Source organism: Lepidothrix coronata, unplaced genomic scaffold, assembly GCF_001604755.1.
Source record: "Lepidothrix coronata isolate B3197 unplaced genomic scaffold, Lepidothrix_coronata-1.0 Scaffold288, whole genome shotgun sequence".
NCBI classification, from domain to species: Eukaryota; Metazoa; Chordata; class Aves; order Passeriformes; family Pipridae; genus Lepidothrix; species Lepidothrix coronata.
Window position 1 is genome coordinate 236,379 of NW_016690468.1, and position 22,031 is coordinate 258,409.

The 22,031-nt window shown below is 44.9% G+C and overlaps 1 protein-coding gene and 1 long non-coding RNA gene across 2 annotated transcripts in view; one reads left to right on the plus strand and one right to left on the minus strand.

Annotated features, from left to right (window-relative positions):
• Nucleotides 1-5,440, minus strand: part of LAMC1 (laminin subunit gamma 1) — a 65,425-nt gene extending 59,985 nt beyond the window's left edge. Inside the window, exon 1 of the mRNA XM_017836930.1 lies at nucleotides 5,128-5,440. Within this exon, the coding sequence (XP_017692419.1) occupies nucleotides 5,128-5,440 (313 nt within the window). The remainder of the gene's footprint in view (nucleotides 1-5,127) is intronic.
• Nucleotides 5,441-11,641: 6,201 nt separating this feature from the next.
• On the plus strand, nucleotides 11,642-21,897 carry LOC108508251. The gene is made up of 3 exons (XR_001878344.1): nucleotides 11,642-11,719; nucleotides 21,553-21,558; nucleotides 21,888-21,897. It is a non-coding gene; the product is annotated as an uncharacterized LOC108508251 (long non-coding RNA).
• The last annotated feature ends 134 nt before the right edge of the window (nucleotides 21,898-22,031 follow it).

A 22,031-nucleotide genomic window follows, 5' to 3' on the forward strand; every position in this document is an offset into this window, starting at 1 on the left:
AACTGGCACCTCGCCTGTGTTTCCTTGTAAATGCCTTCAAATGGCAGTCATGCCCCAAACCATGCTTCCAGACAAAGTATATATAACTAGGCATCATCACTCTCCTCAAAGCCAAATAAAGGACTGAGTGGGTAGAGAAGGGGGAGGTGAAGGAGACAGGCAGCCCATTTCTCCAACAACAAATAGCTTCACGGGTTTTTCTTTATTTTATACACACAAGACACCACCCAGCTCAGTAACATGGGTTTCTAGGCTGGTCTAGGGATTTCAGGAGCCAACACACTTTTAACACAGGCAACCGGCAATTTCATCTCTCTCCTTGTGAAAGGCAAGCTAGCAGAGGGCTGCTTCCAGGACTGAACACCAGCTCCTCTTCCCAGGCAATGAGAGAAGAGGTTGGAATTGGTCTTTCCTGCTACAGATGGTCCTGGATTCACAGCTGAGGCCACCAGCACCATCAGTCAAGCACATCTCCTGGGCACTGTCCCCGCTGACATGCAGCGGGCAGTCACCCACACTGGGAATGCCAGGTCAGACCGCTCCCGGCTCGCAGGCTGCGGATAAAAGCACGGCTGCTCTCAGTGGAGATGGGGTCACCCCAGCACAGAACAGCCACCAGCATGCTGAGGACGCTGCCTCTTTGTCCGAGGAACAAAACACTGGGATCACGAAAGCTGAAATCGAGCACATCCAGCCAGAGGGTAAAAGTGGTGGGGAAAAATAAGAGGTGGCTCTAGAGGGGCCAGTTGGGAAGGGAATTTGAAGGCACACACAGAAGTGGATTAAAAAAAGGTGTAGAAAGAGTAGAAACAGCACACAGAAATTAGAGCTGCAGAAAGAAAAAGTGAGAAACTGCTCTGGAAAATTATACAGCATCTGAAAAAAATGCAAACCTTTGCCCACCAAAAGTACTCCATGTACCTCCATGCTGTTTGGAGCATCTTTAACACATGGCTTTGTTTTGGTGTGTTAGGGGTCTAAACAGCAAAGCTGTGCTCAAAGTGTGGAGAGATGCCAGAACTATCCCAATGCTCCCAGGACAGGCAAACAGCACACACTGTAAAAATAATGTGACTTCACCAAAAAAAAAAAAAAAAAGGCAGAAAACTAACTACATACAGTAATGCCTTGGCTTTCATCTTCTACTTGGGGCACTGCTGCCCCAAAGTCCCCTATTTCAGGAATACATGGGAACACGGCAGGAGGGCAGCGTTGGAGGAAAAAAGTGACTGGCTGGGTCAAGTCTAAATCAGAAATGATTCAACTTGAGGAACTGTAAAATGGATAAGCCAAGGGATACTTCTGAGAAAAGTGGAAGAAGGGACATAGCAGTCCTCCCCCCTCCTCTCATCCACTAACCTGATTATCCAGACACCACCCTGTGAACGGGTTCAGCTCCCCCCTTCTCCTGATTTACAGCTGCAAACTCATGTCTCTAGGCCTCTTGCGGGGGGACTCTTACTCAGGGGGTCTTAATACCCTCTAGTACAAAGAGAAACAGCTTTTATAACTCCAGATGTTCCTGGTGCAGGGACTGGTAATCACCCCAGTTCCCCTCTCCACAGGGAGCACCTTCATTTCTGGGCACATATTTCCTTTCCAAGCAATTCCGAGGATCCAAGCCTTTAAGTCTCAGCAGTAGTGATATGTCTTGTACTTTCTGTATCAGGCTATTTGCTGGTATCTAGTCTCAAAACTAAAGGTTTCTGAATCTTCTTACAACTCCCAGTTTAAAACAAGTTTAAAGAAACCCACATTCCCATGCTGGCAACAGACCCACAGCTCTTACTGACCTTTCGCAGGCTCCTCTGAAATGTTGAGACTGTTCTACGCGGACTGAACATCGCTGGATGTTAATCAAGACATCTCAGCCAGCCAAAAACCTCAGCACAGGGCAGCATGTACACACTAACACTGCTGGTCCCGAATGGGTGCAATGCAGCATGACCACTCAGGACACCAGTGCTTCTAGAAAAGAAGGTGACTGCAGCATCAAACAAGGATACGGGTCTGAGCACAGAGCTTAATCCTCGAAGACCAGGCACAACTAACTGCATAGAAGGGCTTTGTGTCCCAGAATGCCTTTATGTCCTACTAAGCACGTAAACACTTGTCAAGCTCTTTGCCTCCTTCTCTTAGTGATGTCAATAATTAAGTGTCCCAAAGACCATGGTGCCCGTGGGTACCCAACAGCTCACGCAAAGAAAGATGGTTTGACGTCACAGAAGTAGAGCAGAGCAATGCTGCAAAAGAGTTTGGGGCACTTCAGTCTAAAACTGCACTTTCAGTACTCGACAGCTCTTCAACTTGCCATGAACTCAGCAACACATATAGAGTTGTACAGGAATATTTACAGCACGTGCACAGAGAGCTTAAAGGTCCGCTGTTAGTCATCGTAAAACTAATTCCTGCCAGCACCACCATGCCCACAGCAAGCTTCTAACTCTTAAAAGGCTTTACACTACAAACACCTCACCCAAAAACCTAACTGGGGAAAAGCAGGTTAAAAAAAATCCCCCTCAAATATGTGGAAGTCAGCCAGGCAGCTTTGCTTAAAAGTTGTACTCTAGTCGAAAAACAAGGCAGAGCCAATTCACAAAGCTACGAGAGCCCGCAAACAAATCCAGAACCCAAGGGACTGTGTGGCAATACTACAATATTTCAAAGATGCAATTTTTTCATCAAAGAACTGTGCATATTTCTTCAAAGCCCATGACACAGCATGATGTTTGCTCCAGTACACTGGAAAAATACTGCTGTTTTTCAAAGAACATCCGTACACACACAGGTGCACATAAGACAGCAGCAATACATTTATGTCCATAAAATTTTGCCTTGATAACGAGAATTATGATTTCTATTAAAAAAGAATTTGAGATCAAACCTCAGCTTACCAGTTTTTCCAGGAGTCCTGAATAAAACATTCCCATTGTACAAAGAAACAAAGAAAAGAAGATAATAAGGCTTTAATAACTATTTCCCCTTATCTGATCAACAAGGCATACCTACACAGTATATTTATTTTGAAGCTCCTAACACAAAGAAACACTTCAGGGCAGTGAGGCACTCCAGGCTACTGGGGCACATCAATGTGGTCACCAGGTGACCCCGGGTACAGGGCTCAGTGTCATCATCTCCATCTCACCAGCGCAGGTGGGAGCTTTCATACAACCTGTCCTCAGGTTGTGAAACCCAAGACCCAGCTCCCCAAGCCCTAACATAATTTTTTTCTCTCTGAACTATGTTATCAATGCTAAACTTAAGGCTCAACAGCTGCTCTTGATTAGAAGCTGTGAACGGTTGCAATGGGGCTTTCTTTAATTTTTCCTTGATTTAATGACATGAGGATATAAGCTGTGGTTTCAACTTTCCATTGGCTGGCTCATCTTCTAGTTCTAAACCATTACCCCTCCTCCATGTCACAATAGCTTGAATAAATTAACGAAGAGAAGAAAAGAAAAGCTTGTCCACAAACCAAGGCAAAGGCTACAATACTTTATCCCAAAGGAATCTCTGGGAAGGTAAAGTAATCAGAAAATCCACCTTCCTTTTTTGACTTGCTGTGATGGGTTCTTCAGCAATGCTGACTGCTGACACACCTAATCCACCCAGCAATTACAGGAAAACACTGCCCTGGGGATAAGAGGATACAGAGCAGATGTGCCCTCACACACACGCGATATTCCACAGTGCTCACCACTTTTCAAACCAACATCTCCCACCTGAACCACAAGCCTGCTGCCTGGAACACTCCAGGATCCAACCTGGGGCTTGGCACCGCTGGGTTACGGGTTGAACTCGATGATCTTAAAAGTCTTGTCATAGAATCCTGGAATGGCCTGGGCTGGAAGAGACCTTAAAGCTCAACCAGTTTCACCCTCTGCCATGGGCAGGGACACCTTCCACTAGCCCAGGTTGCTCCAAGACCCATCCAACCTGGCCTTGGACACTTCCAGGGATGGAGCAGCCACAGCTTCTCTTGGCAACCTGTGCCAGGGCCTCACCACCCTCACAGGGAAGAATTTTTTCCTGATACTATTCCAGTCTAAATAACTTGATGATTCCTGGTGCATGGGGCAGCACATGATCACTGTGAGCTCACCACTGCCAACTGCCTCTGGCAGCACAGGCTGCTCCTCTCACAAATCAAGAGCACATCCAATGCAGACTGCAATGGAGCATTCCCTGTAATATTCATTGGAGAAGGCTGAAAATAAACTTTACCTAGCACTGTTGGGCATCTGTGAGTACACTATCAGCCAAGGGATGAAGAGCCAGTGCAGGGCCAGACCTTCGGCTGAGGGTACCCCTGACACAGCTCGGGGGTGCAGGAAGCATTGACTTAGACCACAGACTTAGAACACAGCTGGGAACCTGCAGAGCGAGGATCTGCTTACACCCCCTGAACCCTGTCCTGGAGGTGCCCCATGAATGGAGCTGCCACTCAGCACAGAATCACGCAATGGGTCAGGCTGGAAGGGACCACAGTGGCTCATCTGCTCCCACCTCCCTGCTCCAGCAGGGTCATCCCAGAGCACACGGCACAGGCTGTGTCCAGAGGGGTCTGGAACATCCCCAGGGAGGAGACTCCACACCTTCTCTGTCTCTGTTCCAGTGTTGGGTCACTGCACAACAAAGTTCTTCCTCATGTTCAGGTGGAACTTCCTGGGCATCAGTTCCTGCCCATTGCCGGGCCCCCTGAGCAGAGCCTGGGCCGACCTCTGACAGCTTCCCTTTGGATACCAATATACATTAATGAGATCCCCTCTCAGTGTCTCTTTTCGAGGCTGAGCAGCCCCAGCTCCCTCAGCCTTTCCTGCACCCAGAGATGCTCCATCCCTTCAGCATCCTCACAGCCTCTGCTGGACCCGCTTCAGGAGCTCTTGTCCCTCCTGTCCTGAGGAGCCCAGAGCTGGCCCCAGCACTGCAGATGTGCCTCACAGGGCTGGACAGAGGGGCAGGATCCCCTCCCTGACCTGCTGACAGTGCTCTTCCTGATGCACCCTAGGATCCCACTGGCCACCAGGACCCGCAGCTCCCTCCCCGCAGCGGGTCACCCCCAGCCCTACCGGTGCCCACGGTTACTCCCCCCAGGCGCAACACTCTGCCCGTGCCCCCTCCCCTTACCCAGGTGCAGGGTGAGGTTGACGGCGGTGGGGTGCTGCACCCCGGCCAGCATCGTGCGGCTCTGCCACCAGGTCGCGTCGGCCGGGCTGTTGTAGTCGGTGAGGAAGGCGGCCCCGTGGCTCAGGTGCGGCTGGGCGGCGTCGCAGAGGTGGCAGGACTGTGTGACGCCGGTGACCCCGGTCTGCACGCAGTACTCCTCGGCCGGCGCCCCGCACGTGTGCGTGGCCAGCACCGTGGCGTTGAACGCCGCGTTCACGAACTCGGGCATGCAGCGCTGCGCCCGCCCGCTCCGCTCCTCCGCGCACTCGTCCATGGCGCCGCCGCACCGCGCGGGCACCCACAGCCACAGCACCCACAGCCACAGCGCCCGGCGCTCGCCGCCGCCGCCCCCCATGGCGGGGCCGCGGGACCGGCGGGGGCGCAGGGGGGTCACTCGCTCGTCGGGTGCCGCCGCTCCGCGCCGGCCGCGGGCTGGGACGGGCGAGGCCCGGCGAGGCGAGGCGGGGCGGGCGCGGGGCAGGCCGGGAGCGGAGTCCCGCGGCGGAGCGGAGCCGCCCCCACCGCCCGGAATGCGCCGCCTTAAAGCGGCGATGGCAGCGGTGGGGCCGGTGGGAGCACAGGGCGCCTTCCCGCCCTCGGCGGTGGCCCCGCGAGGAGCTGAGGGAGGGATCGCCCTCAGGGCAGCGCGGGGACCGACTGTGGCGGCGGGAGTGCCCTCGCAAGGCTGCCTCTTGCACACAGTCATTTTGGTTGGAAAGGACCTCCATTATCGAGATCATCGACAAAAGGACCAAGATTATCGAGTCCAACCCGTGACCCATCGCCACCTTGCCAGCCAGCCCAGAGCACTGAGTGTCATGCCCAGTCTTTCCTTAAACACCTCCAGAGACGGTGACTGCACCATCTCTCTGGGTAGCCCATTCCAACGTCTAATCACCCTTTCTGTGAAGAAATTCTTCCTGATGTCCAACCTAAACCTCCCCTGGCACAGCTTGAGACTATGTCCTGTCACTGGTTGCCTGGGAAAGAGGCCAATCCCACCTGGCTACACCTCCTGTCAGGGAGCTGTGGACAATGAGAAGGTCCCCTCTGAGCCTCCTCCAGGCTAAGCCCCCTCAGCTCTCTCAGCCACTCCTCATCAGATTTGTGCTCCAGCTCCTTCTCCAGCTCCATTGCCCTTCTCTGGACTTGCTCCAGCTCCTCAATGTCCTCCCTGAATTGAGGGTCCCAGAACTGGACACAGCACTTGAGGTGTGGCCTCACCACCAGTGCCATTGGCCTTCTTGCCCACATGGGCACACGGTGGTCTCATTTTCAACCAGCTGTTGACTGGCACCCCCAGGTCCTTTCTTTCATTTAAATGCTTTTCATAGAAAAAAAAAATAATGTTTCTTGAGAAATGTTGGAAAAGTGGTTGTGCTTCGCCAGCCAGATTGTGCCGAACCTGGATGGTTTTGTGCCATCCATGGGCATGAAGTGAGTGTGAGGGAACCCACTTCAGATGCTGTAATTTTTAATGAACTTTTGGTTATTACCTTGCCTAAACCCAGATCTCCAGGCTGCTGAGAGGCATCGGCACAGTCAGAGCTGGCCAAAGACTGCATTATGGCTTTTAGCTGTCATCAGATCTTCCTGTGACTTTTCAGGTTGAGGAACTGTATAATGATTGTGTAAAATCCAGGAATCCTGTAAAGTCACAATATCCCCGCCCATGGCAAGGGCTTGGACTTGATGGCCTTTAAAAGGTTCATTAAAACCCAAACCATTCTATGATTCTATAAAGCTGCTTTTACAGGAGAAAGTGCCTCCAGAAGGCTGCTCAGGAAACAGGAAACTACTCCTTGAGATAGAAATTGATAGGGGAGTCAAGGAAAGGCTTTGTAAACTTGGTTATATCCTGAGAAGGCTTGAATACAGCATGTAGCCAAAAGAACTGAAAAAAATTCGGTCTGTATTTCTTCTGGGAAAAAAATGCACTTTGTTGTTTTAAAGTAAACACATGTATCCTACAGAAGTCAACCCTTTGCTTGTTGCCTTAAGAGCCTGTGCCGGACTGTTCACAAGGTCTGCACGGCGTGTACCGGTCAGCACACCTGGAAATTATCCTGCTGCTGGGAGATGATGTATTACATTTGGTGCCACACATCCAGCATGGTGGCTCCTCTTTTTGCCTCCTCGACACAGCATTAACGTGGCTGTGCTGAGTGTCTGTGCTGCGGGCTCCCCAGACACCCCCAGCGCCAGCAGAAGGGACGTGGTGCATTACAGTCAGCACTGCATCCCTGTTGTTCAGGCTGGGATGGCACATCTCCAGTGGAAAGTCTGATTTCCACCACTTCCCCCACTTTTCCTTAGTTTCTGAAAACAAGCTAGCTACTGTGAAAGCAGCGCTGAGCCGATGCCATCAAGGCAGAAGCTCTGGGAACAACGTGCTGATGTTCCTTGGGTTCAATAACAGCCTGTCTGCTTGGGAGTGGACACAGCAGGACAGGCTGCACATGGAGCAGCTCATCGTGAAGGAAGGAAGGATTAGGATAGAGGTGAGAAGCGGGCAAGGACTCTGAGTGGGATCAAAGGGTGTTGCCACAAATCCCACTCAGTGGAGCAACAGGATGTCTGTCCATGTGTAAGAGGTTCCCATAGATAATGGGAAAAATTCAGCCTCATGCAAAATTCTTGGGTTTAAAGGTAGTTTTATTATCTAAAATCAAATAACTTTTTTGATTTTTTTTTAACTAAGAATTTCCCAACATTTCAAAGCACATATGTAGGGCCATCCTCAACAGTTTATGTGAAGTCATCCCAGTCATTTCCAGGGTACTGATTCTAATAAAACCCGAGAAAAATATATCTGCTGCTATTTAATATTTGCCATTAAAATCCACTCCATACTCCTAATGCAATTTCACCTTGACACACATACTTAAAGCACTCCGATCAAGTGATGCAGTTATATTTCAATTGGGAAACCTACACTCATTTATCTAAAACTAGAATTAAGCCTCATATCCCTATAAATACATGACTTGTGCTTTCCTTTTAATATCTTACCTACTAAAATAATCTGTCAAAGTCTTGCAGCATATTCCCAACACACCCACTTCCTTCCCAACACAGAAAAAAGCATCCTCATGTAAAATAATTATGCCTTGAAAGCACAGAACCTGGAGAACTTCTGTGACTTTGCAATGCTTATGGGGTGAATAATTATAAAAATGTCTTAGTCAATAAATTGTTACAACTGGAAACTCCCACGAAGCAGAGTGAGTCATCCTGCATGGCAGAAGTGGTATGAAAGGAAGGAAGGACTGTTTGATAGGATGGGCACCTACAGTTAACCAGCTGTTGAATAGGAATATTTGTGTATATTCAACAGGTTATTGTTGAATATACACAAATATTCTAAGCCCATGACTGGGCTTAGACAGCACAGTCATGAACCTTATCCACAGATATTAACTATAAATTAATAGTTACTGTAAGTTAACTGCAGAAATCAGTATGTTATTATTTTCTGTTCTTTTATAAGTGTACAGAGCAGGTTAAATGAGTAAGAACAAGTGGGGAGAGAGTAAGAACAAACAGAAGAATTGCAACAAAGGAAAAGCAACAAAAAGGAAACAGCTTTTATAAAAGCAACTCTTACAGGAAATTCTGTCAGCTCTCAGAAGGCCAGAACTCCCAAGGTTGGCAGTCTCACTCTTAGAATAAACCTCTTTTAGAAAAAAAAAAAAAAAAAAAAAAAAAAGGAATGAGAAAAGCAGTGTTTTCTTTCCTTTTGATAAAAAAAAAAATTGCAAGGATGTGGTGAGTGCCCTCAAGGCAAGTTGAAATTACAAATTAAGAGCACCATTGGTCTCTGTCCTTCTACAGCAGCTCAAATCAAGCACTAGCACACCTATGCACCAAGATATTTGACCCATTAGGGTCTTAGGAGGTCCAGAGTGGTTTTAGTAAGAGTCACAGTGCAGCACTCACTTTAAATTTCAGTCTTCCCATAGTTATTTAGCATCAGCATTTGTTCACAGACAACATTTGTGCATTTGGGAAAGGAAAATGCTAAGGAAAACTGCTCAGAAGTTTCAGCCTGGGATATCAGAGCTTTGTGGCTCCATGTGTGTCAATTTAATTAAAATAGGGAAGCCACCCAAGCAAGCTTAGGAAATGTCACTTGTCACAATCTGGCTGGTTTGGGCAACCTAGGAAGAAGTTTCCAGCAGCTTCCTGCCCTGCTCTTTGTCATGCAGGGGCTTCCCACCGGCCCCACTGCTGTTCTCACTGCGGACACAATCCAAACAACAGTAATCGCAGCAGACATCCACTCCCCAGCCACCAAATAGCCAAAAAGACTAAAAAGAAAGCAAATGAATCAGCAGATCCACCAAAGAGTCAGTGCAGAAGAGTCAAAATTCAGAAAGGCTAGGTTGACACAGTTCAGATCCAAATTCAAAAAGGCTGGTTGACAAAACTCAGATGCTTTTACAGGATGTGAACAGAAACCCCTCTACAGTCTCCAGCAGTGTGCTGGGGGCAAACACAGCGTAGGATTGGTGTCACAAAGCATCAGAGATGCAGTTCTGTATTAAAATAGGGCTTAAAGCCATCCTGCTTAGAGAAATTCTTCCAAAGCCAAGGACAGGTGTGCACACTATGTGAAATCACTTGGTAAACACCTGAGGCATCCATTATTGGTTCAAGTACAGAATGAGTCACAGAATCTTACTGGTTACTAAATATTTATATCTATATTGTGATTTTATGGAAGCAGAAAGTTACTGTAATCTTATAAATAGAACTGAAAAAGAGAGCCATGAAATCAGAAGGTGTTTCATAAAATGGTTTATTTAACTTTTTCTTAGTCACTCTTTTGCATATTATCCTAAATAATCTTGTACAGCAACCATGTAGTAGACTACCATGGGTAGTCGCTGTAAAAGTGAATAAAAATCTACCTCTGAATCTCTTCATGTGAGGTAATCTGCATCTTAAAAGTTTCTGCAAACTCAGGAGAAATGAGAGACATAAGCTGATTGTTTTATCTCTTTTCTGAAGTGGGTCTGGGATGTTGCCTCATTTTCTCTCATTAATACTGTAATGTTGGGAAAAATATGCTAAAACAAAAATAGAACATGAAAGGCTGTGCAGCTTTTCATCTTCCTATGGTGGATTCAAACACAGCCCATCCTTTTAACTTTTTTCATGTATATGAGCTGAATTTGTAATCTTTTATTCCTAGCAGATAAGATTTGTATATGTTATCTTCACTCTTTTTATTCTGTGGTTTAGCCCTGTGCTGAATTTAATAACACACATCTTGCAGTCTGTGTTAGACCATGGCTGTAACATCAGAGGGACCTGAGCCAGACCAAAATAGACTTCCTTCCCCTCTCCAGGCCCTCCCCTTGCCTATCTCAGATCTTTCCCGCTCGGAAAGGGCCATGCATGGATGAGTGCATTCAGCCTGGAAACGTCCAGTGGGTCTCATGGAGAAGGGAGGTTCCTCAGCACTTCCCTTCCCTTCTCCCTCCCATTCCCAGTCAGTACACCAGCTCTGCATGGATGAAAGTGTGCCAGAGGAATGGATTAGATTTATTTCTCTAGGGCATTAAATTTACAGTAGAGAGATGCTAAATTCTCTGGGTATTTAGCCACCTTCACCTTTGCACTACAGGGTCTGCTGATGGATGCTCTGCCACCAAAAAAACCCAGCAATAATTAGGTTTTCAACATGTCAGTGAAATTCTCTCTGTAAAGAGCAGGACTCGTTTACCCAGATCCACTTGGATCATGCCTGAGTCCTGTTCTTCAGTGACTTGCATAGCTATGTAAGTCCTTCCCTTGCAGCAGCTGAGGCTGTTTACACCAAAACATTCCCAGTGGAACTATCTTCCAAGCCTGATAAAATGTAGTGTGTGTGTTGGGGGTGGTCATGGGTGTCTCACCATGTAGGGTGTTGACCTGTGTGACCACAGTGAAGTTGTTTAACAAATATCCTTCCTGACCTTCCAGAATAATTCCCAAGATTGTTTTCGACAAAGACCTAGATAACTTCTTTTGCCCAGTGCCAACAGGGTTGAAATTTTCTTCCCAGTTAGTTCTTTATAACTTATGGTCGCAGCCTCTCTCTTCATAGCACCATCTGCCAATCAGTCTTGCCATGACCATTATTTTATTAATAGTAAATGGTATATCTGTTCTATCATTTGTAAACCCCTTTGTTTCTTCATAAAAGATGGCTTCTCAGAACAACCTTGATTCAAGTGTCTCCCTCATTATAAGAGCTCACCTTTGTAAGTCTCATGTTCTTTAAGCCTAACTTTCATGAACTTTCCTTTGCTTTTCAAAAACAAAAGTAAAAAGTACAGTCTCTCTAGGGAAGTCCACCTTTTAGATCTTTCTTTTTCCTGTACAAACCTGTAACGCTTTGCATGCTGTATGCTCTTAGCCTAAGGTCTTCCTTAGCCCTTGGGCTCATCCAAGGTCAGATCAACCATCTAACGGAGGAGACTTTCAAGGAAACATTCAAGGTTCAGGTTGGATGCGGCTCTGAGCAACCTGATCTAGTGGAAGTTATCCCTGCTCACTGCAGGGGGTAGGACTGGATGACCTTTAAAGCTCTCTTCCAACCCAAACCATCCGGTGCTTCTGTGACAGTCGGTTGAGAAGGCCAGTCTTTTGGATGACGGGTTTTGAATGAGCAGAGCTCGTGTTTCTCCTGCTAAGTAAATAGTTTGTCTTGATGAGCAAGCTGCAGTTGGGTTTGCTGTTACGCCAGAAGAGTTGAACCTAGATGCCCAGCTGGAGGCTAGGAACATGTAATTTTGGGATATGGAGATCACTGATCTCCCCCAACTGCTTGTTCTCCCCCTAAAGCTCCTCAACAACTTGTCTCCTGCTCCCACCTAGAATGGAGTTAAGCCAGAGTTGCTTCTCTGCCACATGACTGGGAGGACACAGTGGAGGATGAGGAGCTTCAAGGAATCTGACCACAGAGCTGCTTCTGGGATACTTGCCCGTGTCCCTGGCTGTCTGTCAGCGTGCCCCATCCCTACTGTTGGTACCCCCAGCTCATTTCATCCTCCCCTGCATCGCCTGTGCCTCTGGTGATGGCCAGACAATGACTAGCTGAGAGGACAGAAGAGACATTCTCTGTACTAAAAGCCCCCCCGTCACCAAAGACTAAATGGACAAAAGAAGCCATTCAGGGAAAATCGTTTCAGTCACTGTAGCCAAGAAGCAAAATAAAAAAAAATACTTGGAATACTTGGAATGAACAGAAAATATAGCTATTAGCTCTACAGAGTCTCTGCAAAGCTACCAAGCATACAGCAGCTACAGTTTTCAAGAGGTTTGTAACTCAGCCATCCTTAGGTAGATGCTTGCAAGAACACTAAAAGCTTATTTTTGACATCAAGACCACTCCCTTATCAAACATCAATCCCTTGATCTGCTCCTCAGAAAGAACAAAGAGTCACCATGAAATACATGCAGTGGCTTTGATATAAATTGCGCTTGCAAATTTAAAAAAAGCACGTAATTTGCCATTAATCCCAATCCAGAAGACAGAACACTGGAACCTCATTCATTATGAGGAACTGAATCCCTGTTTCCTTCTGTGTCCATATTTTTTTGAATAATGAGAGAATTTATCCTCCTAGTTTGAAGCATGCTGTGTAAATACTCACACAGCTACTTATGGATTATCAAAGCAAAGAGCAAAATCAAGATTGTTAGGGAAGGAAATGATATTTTTAAACTCATCACTGGATACCATAAACAATGGGAAAATGTATAAAATGCTTTATAAATAGACTGTTTCCTGCTAAAATCTCATACTTTTTCTTTTTGAAGGTCCACTAGCAAGCTACCTAGGGAGGAGATTTGAAAACATATTAAAGTAATAACTCCATAGTCAAGAAAAACTGTAGTTTTTATAGCTGTAAGCCACATTTTACTTTCTGGGATCCTCAACATACTCCCATTTTCATGACACTCAGGTCATAGAAATACCAGAGGGACAAAGCCAAGTGTTCAGCAAAATGGAGTGATTGCAAAGGGATGGGAAATTCTGAACCCTGCATCCTGTTCTTTGACTCATCATATCTTTAAAGAATAGGAAATCTGTACCTTCTGCAACTGGTATTCATTTCTTCCATTTTGGAGCTCAGGAAAATTATTACATCAGAGAATTTAATTAATATGAAAAGCATTTATTGGAGTAGATCAACTGCCACATTTATCTGGCATCTTTGACACGTTAATTTGCCTCCAACTATAAGCACATTATTTTAAAGTCATGTGAAGAAGTTAAAAATCAAGATTTAGCATGTTGATTTCTTAAACAATGAATTGTAATTGTTCGTGATGGAGTTAACCTACAATAAACACCAGAGGAGGGTGCAGAGGATAGACTGCATCTTTATAGGACGGTAATGTCAATCCCTCCTGCTCCTGTTTTCTCACAAAGATTCAGATTCCTGTCTGTGAAAGGTATTTTAATTAGCATTGAATTGACATTAGGGATTTAGATACCATTTGAAATCACAGAATGCTCTTTAAAATAGCACCTTGCTGTGACTGCCTGATGTTTTTTAACCTAGAATGTAGTTTTCGTTGGTCTACTTTTGGGCTTGAGTCATTCTCAAAACACATTTCACACCTGCCCATCAGCCACTGGCTTGTGGCAACTGAGTTTTTGCTACCCAAGCTGTTTGATTTCAAAGGTTAAGAAAACACAAAGGCTCCAGAACATAAACATCTTTATGCAGTAATACATACCTGGCATACCATTGTCATCAACGCTTCGGTGAGGCTCCCAAAGCTCCAAAATTATACTGGGAATTTTACACGTGTTTGTTCGCTCCTGCGTTTTCCTGTGGTTAAAATTCAGACATATCCCTGGATGTGTCCATGAGCAGGGAAGGCTCATAAATCAGAATGTTACTGACTCAGCAGATGCCACCAGATATCATTTTTATTAATTGTATTCCCTTGTTTGAGGGCTTTACAAACCCACAGACCTATTCAGCTTCTCTTTCATTTTACTGAACCTCCTGTGTTTCTTCTTACAGTGAAGTTCGTTGCACAACAGGTAAATTGGGTTTAATGGGTTTTGCCAGATGGGTATCCCTCAGGGACACTCCCTTCCAATTCATTTACACAAGTATAAACCTAATTTCCCACACAGTACCTGAAAGCATCATAAGCTTCCAGATAATCACCAAGAGTTCTTTTCAGCTCACCTTCATTTGGGAAGTGTCCAAGACCAGGTTGGACAGGGCTTGGAGCAACTTGGGATAGTGGAAGGTGTCCCTGCCCGTGGCAGGAAGTTGGAACAAGATGAGCTTCAAGGTCCCTTTCAACCCAAACCATTCTGGGATTTTATGAAAATATTTAAATTTATTTTCTTTTTTTTTTCCTCCCACCTCATGTTTATGTCTTCCAGCCATTCCTTGCCCTCCCTGGAAGTGAGGCTGTAAGTCCCAAAGGAAACAAACAGCAAGAGCTTTTCCTGGTTTGTTATCCTGTAGAAGTCAGGCTTGAAAGCTTTTACTTGTGTTCACTTCATCTCCAGCTCACCTGTGGACAAGTACAGGTGCCCCTGGTTTTAATAAATCCCATCTCGCAGGGCAAGAGGCAATAACAACCATTCCCTCACTGGAAGCCACATGGCCAGGTCCCAGTTTAGCAACATCTGGCCTTCCAAGCAGAGAAAACAGAAGGAATAACGCAGCACAGATGACACATGGCTTCGTTAGTCCCCATGGAAGTACAACACAGACATAGCATTTTTCTCATACTGAACACAAATACTCACGGTCGTGTTCCCTTCCAGGTCACAGTTGGGATGGCAGATGTTCTCCCAGTGTGTTACTCTCCTTGTATCCTGTGGTGGGGATTGCCAATTTATTCAGAGTAAGGATCAGCTCAATGGAGCAATTGTTCATCCCACTAGGTGAGGTAATTTTACAGTTCTCTTGGTCTCCTGCTTTGGGGAGCTGCAATGTGAAGGGGTGAGGAGCAGACCTGGTGGCACAAAGCAAGAGGTGCTCACAGCTGCTATCAGTACAGATTCCTCCTGCTGCCCTGCATGGCTGGAAGACCACTGGAAAAAAATATTTCATACTCATTATTAGGTTATGAACATGCTGATAATTTTTTTTTTGCTGTCTATTTGGGGCACTTACAGACTTGTCAGTGCTAGTTCTCTCTAAACCGATTTGTGGGATCAACAGCAACAGACACGTTCAAAGTTCTTTGGTAGATAAGACACGTACATGTTTATTCTGAGACATTCCAGGACAACTGTAATAGAGTTGTAATGGAAAGGAAACATTTGATGAACTGTACTGATATCAGCTGATAACAGCTGATATTATATAGCTGAGTATCTCGAGCAATGAAAATTTGGTGTGTGTTGTGGAATAAATAGAGCAGCTTAGAAAAGGAACAGAGATGAGCTGAGAGATGAGTTGTGTCAAAGCCACATCACCCTTGTGCTGTCTGGAACTGGACAGGATGATTTCCAGTCCTCACAAGGCAAATAACCAGTTGTCTCTGTTGTTGTTGTCCCAGCCTAAACCATAATGCTCTTTCAAACCATGAGGCTGCATAGTGCCACCAAGACACTTCCAAGCACTTTAGAGGTTCCTTACACCATAACTTCCTGGTTTTTTACATTTCCCGGAGCTGGTAGAGTTGGAATTCTGCTGTAAATGACTAGTTTGAGGAAAGATTACCAGGGGTGGCACAGCAAGAGCACCCTTGTTAGGCATGTGCAGTCCCAGAGACATCAAGGGGCAGAACCCACCTTTGTACCAGGCTTTAAATGGGAAGGTACCACCTGTTTAATACAAGTGCAGAGTGGAGCACTTGTGGAGGTAACTTCTCTGGCTCTCTCCCATGTATCCTTGATGCAATCCGTGATGATACGTATCCTGATGATCCATGAAAACTCTTGAGATCAGTAGGCTAATGATCTATATGCCGTATTTAATAGAACAAGATTTCTCCAAGGGTCTCTCTCGATCATTCCCTGGGTTAAAACAAGCATTACTAAGCACAGGATATTGTGATTAGAAAGTCTTTTTTCTTAGAAAGACAACTAATGCTTTCTTTTAAGACTTCTGTTATGTAAATACTTTCAGCTCAAGATTCATTTCCCAACCTTCTCTTGGATAAGTTACCAAGGCTGAAGTCTTTTCCTTAGACCTACTTTTGGCCTTGGACACTTTGTTATCACTTTGAACTCTCTCCAAATTTTTAACAGTGTAAAAATGCTGGATGTGAGAATTGGGTACATTTTAGAAGTAATCTTTCCATTAGGATATGCAGAACTAACATACATGTTCTTATATACACGTCTTTGCAGCCACCATGTGTTCACCTCTTTTTCTTCCCTTATTTATTTACAGTGATTTTTAAGTCCTCTTTAGAGAATGCTCTCTGCAGATCTGGTTTTACTAAACTTGCTTTCCTGACAAAGATCATTTACTTGGAACAAAACAAGCCAGACCTGAGTCCATAATTAAGTTGTGTGTAACTCCTCCTCCATGGGTCTCTTCTGGAGTGTCTCCACTCAGTTTGAAGGTCCCATTTACCAAGGGTGAACATGGAAAGCTTCAGTCTGAAAGCAAAGGCTCCATGGAAGCAACTCAAAGTTACATAGTATGGGAAAGTCCACTAAGCTACTTGAATTGTTTAGACAACTTTGTATATATATGAGTCACAGGCAATGAGGGAAGGAGCCATCCTTTAAAATGTAAATTCAGAAACCAGCATTTGGGACAGCCTCCATACTCCTTTGTTGCTCACTTGTAAATGTTGGTTACTGTGGTTACCTGATGTAGCCATTCTTTTTAATGTATGTTTTTTTAATATTTTTGAGCCTGGAAAATTATTCTGCCTGGAAAGAATTGCAGGAGGATAAGATGCTGTTCTCACAAATGCTGATTTTCAGTTTAAATTATAGACCATTTACTTAAGTAGCTTTGTGAGCTGAATCACAAGATACACAGGTACATCCATCTCTCTGGTTCTTCATGTGCATGTGAGGCCAAAGTCACGTTGCTTGGAAGCTTCTCTGGCTCAGTTGACCTCCTATAGAAATGTCTATCAGCTTCTAATTGCCCCGTCCTTGGCTCTACAGAAATCTCAGTCTCCTCACTCCAGCTGTGTGTCCTCCTCCCACCTTCTTCTTGTTATTCCAGAGGCACTGTTCCATGTTGCTTCACTATTCTCAGTGCACAGACTTTTTAAGGCTGTAGCAATTTGTCTGGAGAGACAGGACATTTCAAAACACCTTTTTGGTCAAAAATGTCAAGTAGGCAACATTGGCTGGATCCTGATGACTCTTGTGATTGAGAACCATTCAGGGAGATAAAGTTGTTGTAACATTGTCTTTGTTCCCAGTGATAAATTTAAAGTGACACTTCAAAGTCACTTTAAAGTCACTTTTAAAGTGACACAACAGTCTGAATCCCAGAGATTTTTCTTTGGAAAAAATTAAGACTAAATTCTTTTAAAACTTTGTTGAGTAAATGCAATTTGAAACACTCAAAGATAAAATTTCTGAGTTTTGCAAAACTTAAGTCTTGGACTTCGTCCTGAATGAGGGAAGAAAAAGAAATCTGAAGCTCTCGAGAGTCTACAAATCTGAAAATGCTTTCACATTTAGCTGTTGACTTGTTTTACTTTGTTATTGGTGCTGCACCCTTAGAATAAAGATTATCAAATGGCAGCTGCAATTCGTAAGCTGACTTTTCTCCTCAGGGTTTGAATTTGTTTTCCTCACATTGCATGTTACAGCCAGCTTGAAAAACTGCAAAACCCCACAGCAGAGAATATGAGGGCCCTCTGCACATTCTCTGTTCATCTGTTTAATAGACAGTTGTTGCTGTTTACTGTGAATTTTGGGAACAAACTGGTATTAAAGGGGGAGACTCGCTCTGGTTCTCCCGTGTTCCAGTGATGGTGGTGATCCGTAGCAGTTATCAGCATATGCAGAGGAACATGATTTATCCTGATTTACATCACACCAACATCAGTGTGTGTTGCACCTTCAACTTCTACCGAATATCCACATCCTCCTGGAGGTGCTGTGTGAGGAGTTACCACTGTAACCACACAAACACGGGCACTCCTATAGCAAACAAGGAAAGCTCTTTGGAAGCAAAGTTATCTCTGTGTGTATATATATGAGAGTTATCTTCTCTAACTGATGCACTGGAGATGGTCCTGAGGCTGAGGGCCTCCCCAGTGCCTCTCTGGGGCTGGAAAAGTTGGGAGTTCTTAGCAAGCCCTTCACCAGGCACTGTTTCTCTGCAGTGAGGGCAGGATTAGTGCAGGATAAGGGCACTGACCCACTGCTCTCTATTTTGGTGTGTTCTCTTTGCTCAGCCTGGCTTAGCCCGTCTGGTGCTTCACTGCCCTTGCTCATCCTTACCAGCACAGCAGGGCTCTGGGCTCTGCTGGGCTCTCCTACCTGACTGCACCACATCTGGCCTCTACAGACGCAGGGGTGGGATTTTTTAACCCCTCTTCCCCTTCTCCTCTGTCTGCTGCCCTGCCCAAAGGATGAGCAAAGCCAAATTCCATTCCTGAAGCATTCCTGAGCCTCCCGCCAGCTCCACTAGCCAAACCAAATGTCTGAACTGGCCCTAAGGGAGCGGGATGAGCCATTTCGTGGCAGCTGTAAAAGGTCACACAGTAAACACCAGCACTGCTGCTCAGCTGCTGTCCCAGTGATCCAGGCACTCTGGATGTGAGCATGGTTTGCACAGGAACAAGTGGTTCAAAGCTCTCTCCTGCCTCTGCCGGGTTCAGGTTACAAACTAGAGAATTAGCAAAACTTGGTTGATTAATTTGGGTTTGTTCCATCTAGTTTGAGACTGGTTATTCTAATTGAGATGGGTCTCAAGACCTGTAACACTTGAAAACCTTTGTCTTAAAATGCACATTCTGTCTTTCTGCATAAATCCACACAAGGCTCAGGGCTTTTGGGGCTTGCTTTGTTCATTTATAAATATGGGGGCATTTCAGGAGATTATAAATATCTAAAAGCCTACAGTTGTTCCACAGTCAGGGATGTACTAGAAATCTTCTCACCTGGCTTCTCCTAAGAACAAAACCAAGCAGTTTCCATTGCTGTGCTTAGTTTTCTTATTATAAGTAGTTGTTAGCATTAAGGTAACAATTGTTCCTTCTTTCCAGGGAAAGAAGACTGTTTTGATTGAATAGCCTGGGGCTTGTTTTCCAGGTTATTCAGCACTTTATAAGTACTCTGGAACTGCAGTTTCCCTTGTCTGCATATCCACGGGATAACAGGCAGGTGCCTTGCATGTTGCACACAGAATATAAAGGATGTACAATGAATTGGCAACTGGATTAAATTTGTTGGGAATGACATGGGAAATCTGGCAGTGTCGGGGAGAAAAATCTCTTCTCATGTAAATGCGCATATAAATTCCTTAATTATGCTTTAGTGATTATATACCAGAAATGTTTTATATTTTAAGTGGGGTTGTGGGGCAGAAATATATTGGGCAAAATATTCTATTTAGTGTGTGGCACAGTATAATGAAGATTTTTTTGCTTTTTACCATAATATGTCCTCATATTACATCATATAATGTGTTTTAATCCTAACTTTTATATCCATGGCCTTTAGTTGTTATAAAACTTCTGAGCTCTGATCCAGCACCTGGCATTTATGGATTCTTTCTTCCACCTTGGTGCCTTAAATTCATCTTCAGCTGGATTAGGAGGACTCCTAATGTCCTTCCTCCCACTGCAGATGCTCATCCCAAACCAGCCAAGCTCGTACTTCGGACAGTGCCAGATTTCTGAGTCACTCCAAGGTTTTAAAAACATTCAAATTTATAATGGTGCCTTGGAAAATATGACATCACTGTGAGTTTCTCATAGAAGTTTCCTGTTCTGAGACCATCCAGCAGACCAATGCCTGTACAGTTCCCACCATGCCAACTTTGGATCAACCAAACTCTTCAAATTCTTCCTTGCCACCAAATCCCAGAACTGCTCAGGCCTGCAGAGCAAAGGGTGGAAAAGTGGAGGGCAAGCAGGAAACATGTAGAAAACATCTTCAGGAATGTCACTTCTTATCAGTGCATGGAATGAGGCGGAGTTCCTGTGTGAGAAAGTGTAGAACTGAACCTACAACAAACCCACCGTGCTGTGAGATCTGGGTTATAGGACACTCCAACTCCAACTCCATCAAAGAGCTTTGGCCCTGTTTGTTTGTCAAACAAAGGAGCAGCTGAGCACAAAATGAATAACAACCGAAGTGGTTGTTGCACTAGAATTATCCATTGGGCAGCCAGTTCTGAGAGGAATTAGCTTTTAAAATGCTTTACAACATGTAACATCATTAAAAAAAACCCCAAGACTTGAAGTATCTTTTCTTCCTCCTTGGAATCCTTGAGTCAGATCTCACTCTCCTGTCCCCCTACCTGGCTACTAATTCCTTTAACAAAGGTAAGAGGAACAGTGAGGAATTACATGCCAGGCACTGGCTGTAGGTCAGGAGTCAAATTATGGAAAAAAAACCCAGTTCTTTATGTATTTTCCAGTATGGTCCTTTTGAACCTCCCTTTGCAGATGGCAGCGTGGGAGGAAAACTTGGAATTCCATAATACAGTCCTGGTATCTAAAAGGATAGTGCAAAAGGAAATGACTCTGCAAAAGGAAGTGACTGCAGGAAACAGAGTAGGGCAGAGTTATAGATTGCTCTTCAATTGGAACCTTTACTGGGTTTTGAGCTGCTCAGTGTAGGAAGCAGTGCTCACTCTTTCCTGTGCGGTGAAAGATTTTTCTGTGGACCCTCCATTTCAACAACGTGGTAATTTGAACATGAACACCATGAGGTAGTTTTCCCAGGAGAACAAGAGGCTGCAAACTTATCCCTGTTCACTAAACACATTATTATTGGGCCTTAGTATTGTGTTCTCTTCTAATTTACCTTTATGAACTGTAGCTCAAAGCAGCCCTGATTAATGGTTCCCAGCAAATGATAGGGAACAGTAAATTCCCCAGGGCTTTTAATGCAATTAAAGACTTTCAGTGAGCAAATAAACAGCAGAGGAGAATTTATTAACTACTGTCTAGGGGAAAAAATCCTGTGCCACTGGGATACAGTAGAGCAGGAACTCGGTGACCAATCAGTTCCCTATAACATATGGGCATGACAGTGTTTGAGCTGACAAACTGCTTCCAGGCAGCCATTTCCAGACCTTTTCCCATCAAAGATCTGGGTGAGCAGACCAGTTCCACATTAGGGGGGGTCATCGAAATCATTCAGCTTTCAGAGACAAATAAGCCACTCACCTTGATCAAGTTGTACCTGTGACATGAGCTTTCCTCTGGCTGGCATTCCTCACCCCTTTTTTTACTTGGAGGCAGAAAAAGAGATCAGTTAGCTAATCCCCATGCTAATCTGCAAGATAAAAATTCAACTAACTACCAAGTGTTATCCTTCAGACTACGATTTTGACACTATTAATATTATTTTTGTCCTTTTCCACTTGGAACTGGAAAAGCAGTAGAAATTGTGATTGTCTCCAAATCCCCTTATGAGAACTCTGTGATATCAAAAGCCAACAGATACATGATACATGTGATATACAAGCCCAGCACACCTCAGGTGGGTACAGCAGAGCTCAGGGAGTTCTTTCCGCTTGAATTCTAATAATTAAATGTGCTTCACAGGAGCTGTGAGTGTTCTGACACTTTGGCTTTTTGAGGCAGAGCACAGATCCGGGCACTGACACAGTAAACTCACTGCAAGCTCTGTTTTTACTGTGAAAACGTACATGTCATTTCAGGTTAATTTTCGGGTTTCTGTACCCCGGCTGCTTAAGCTCCTCATTAGCATGTCAATCCTTGTT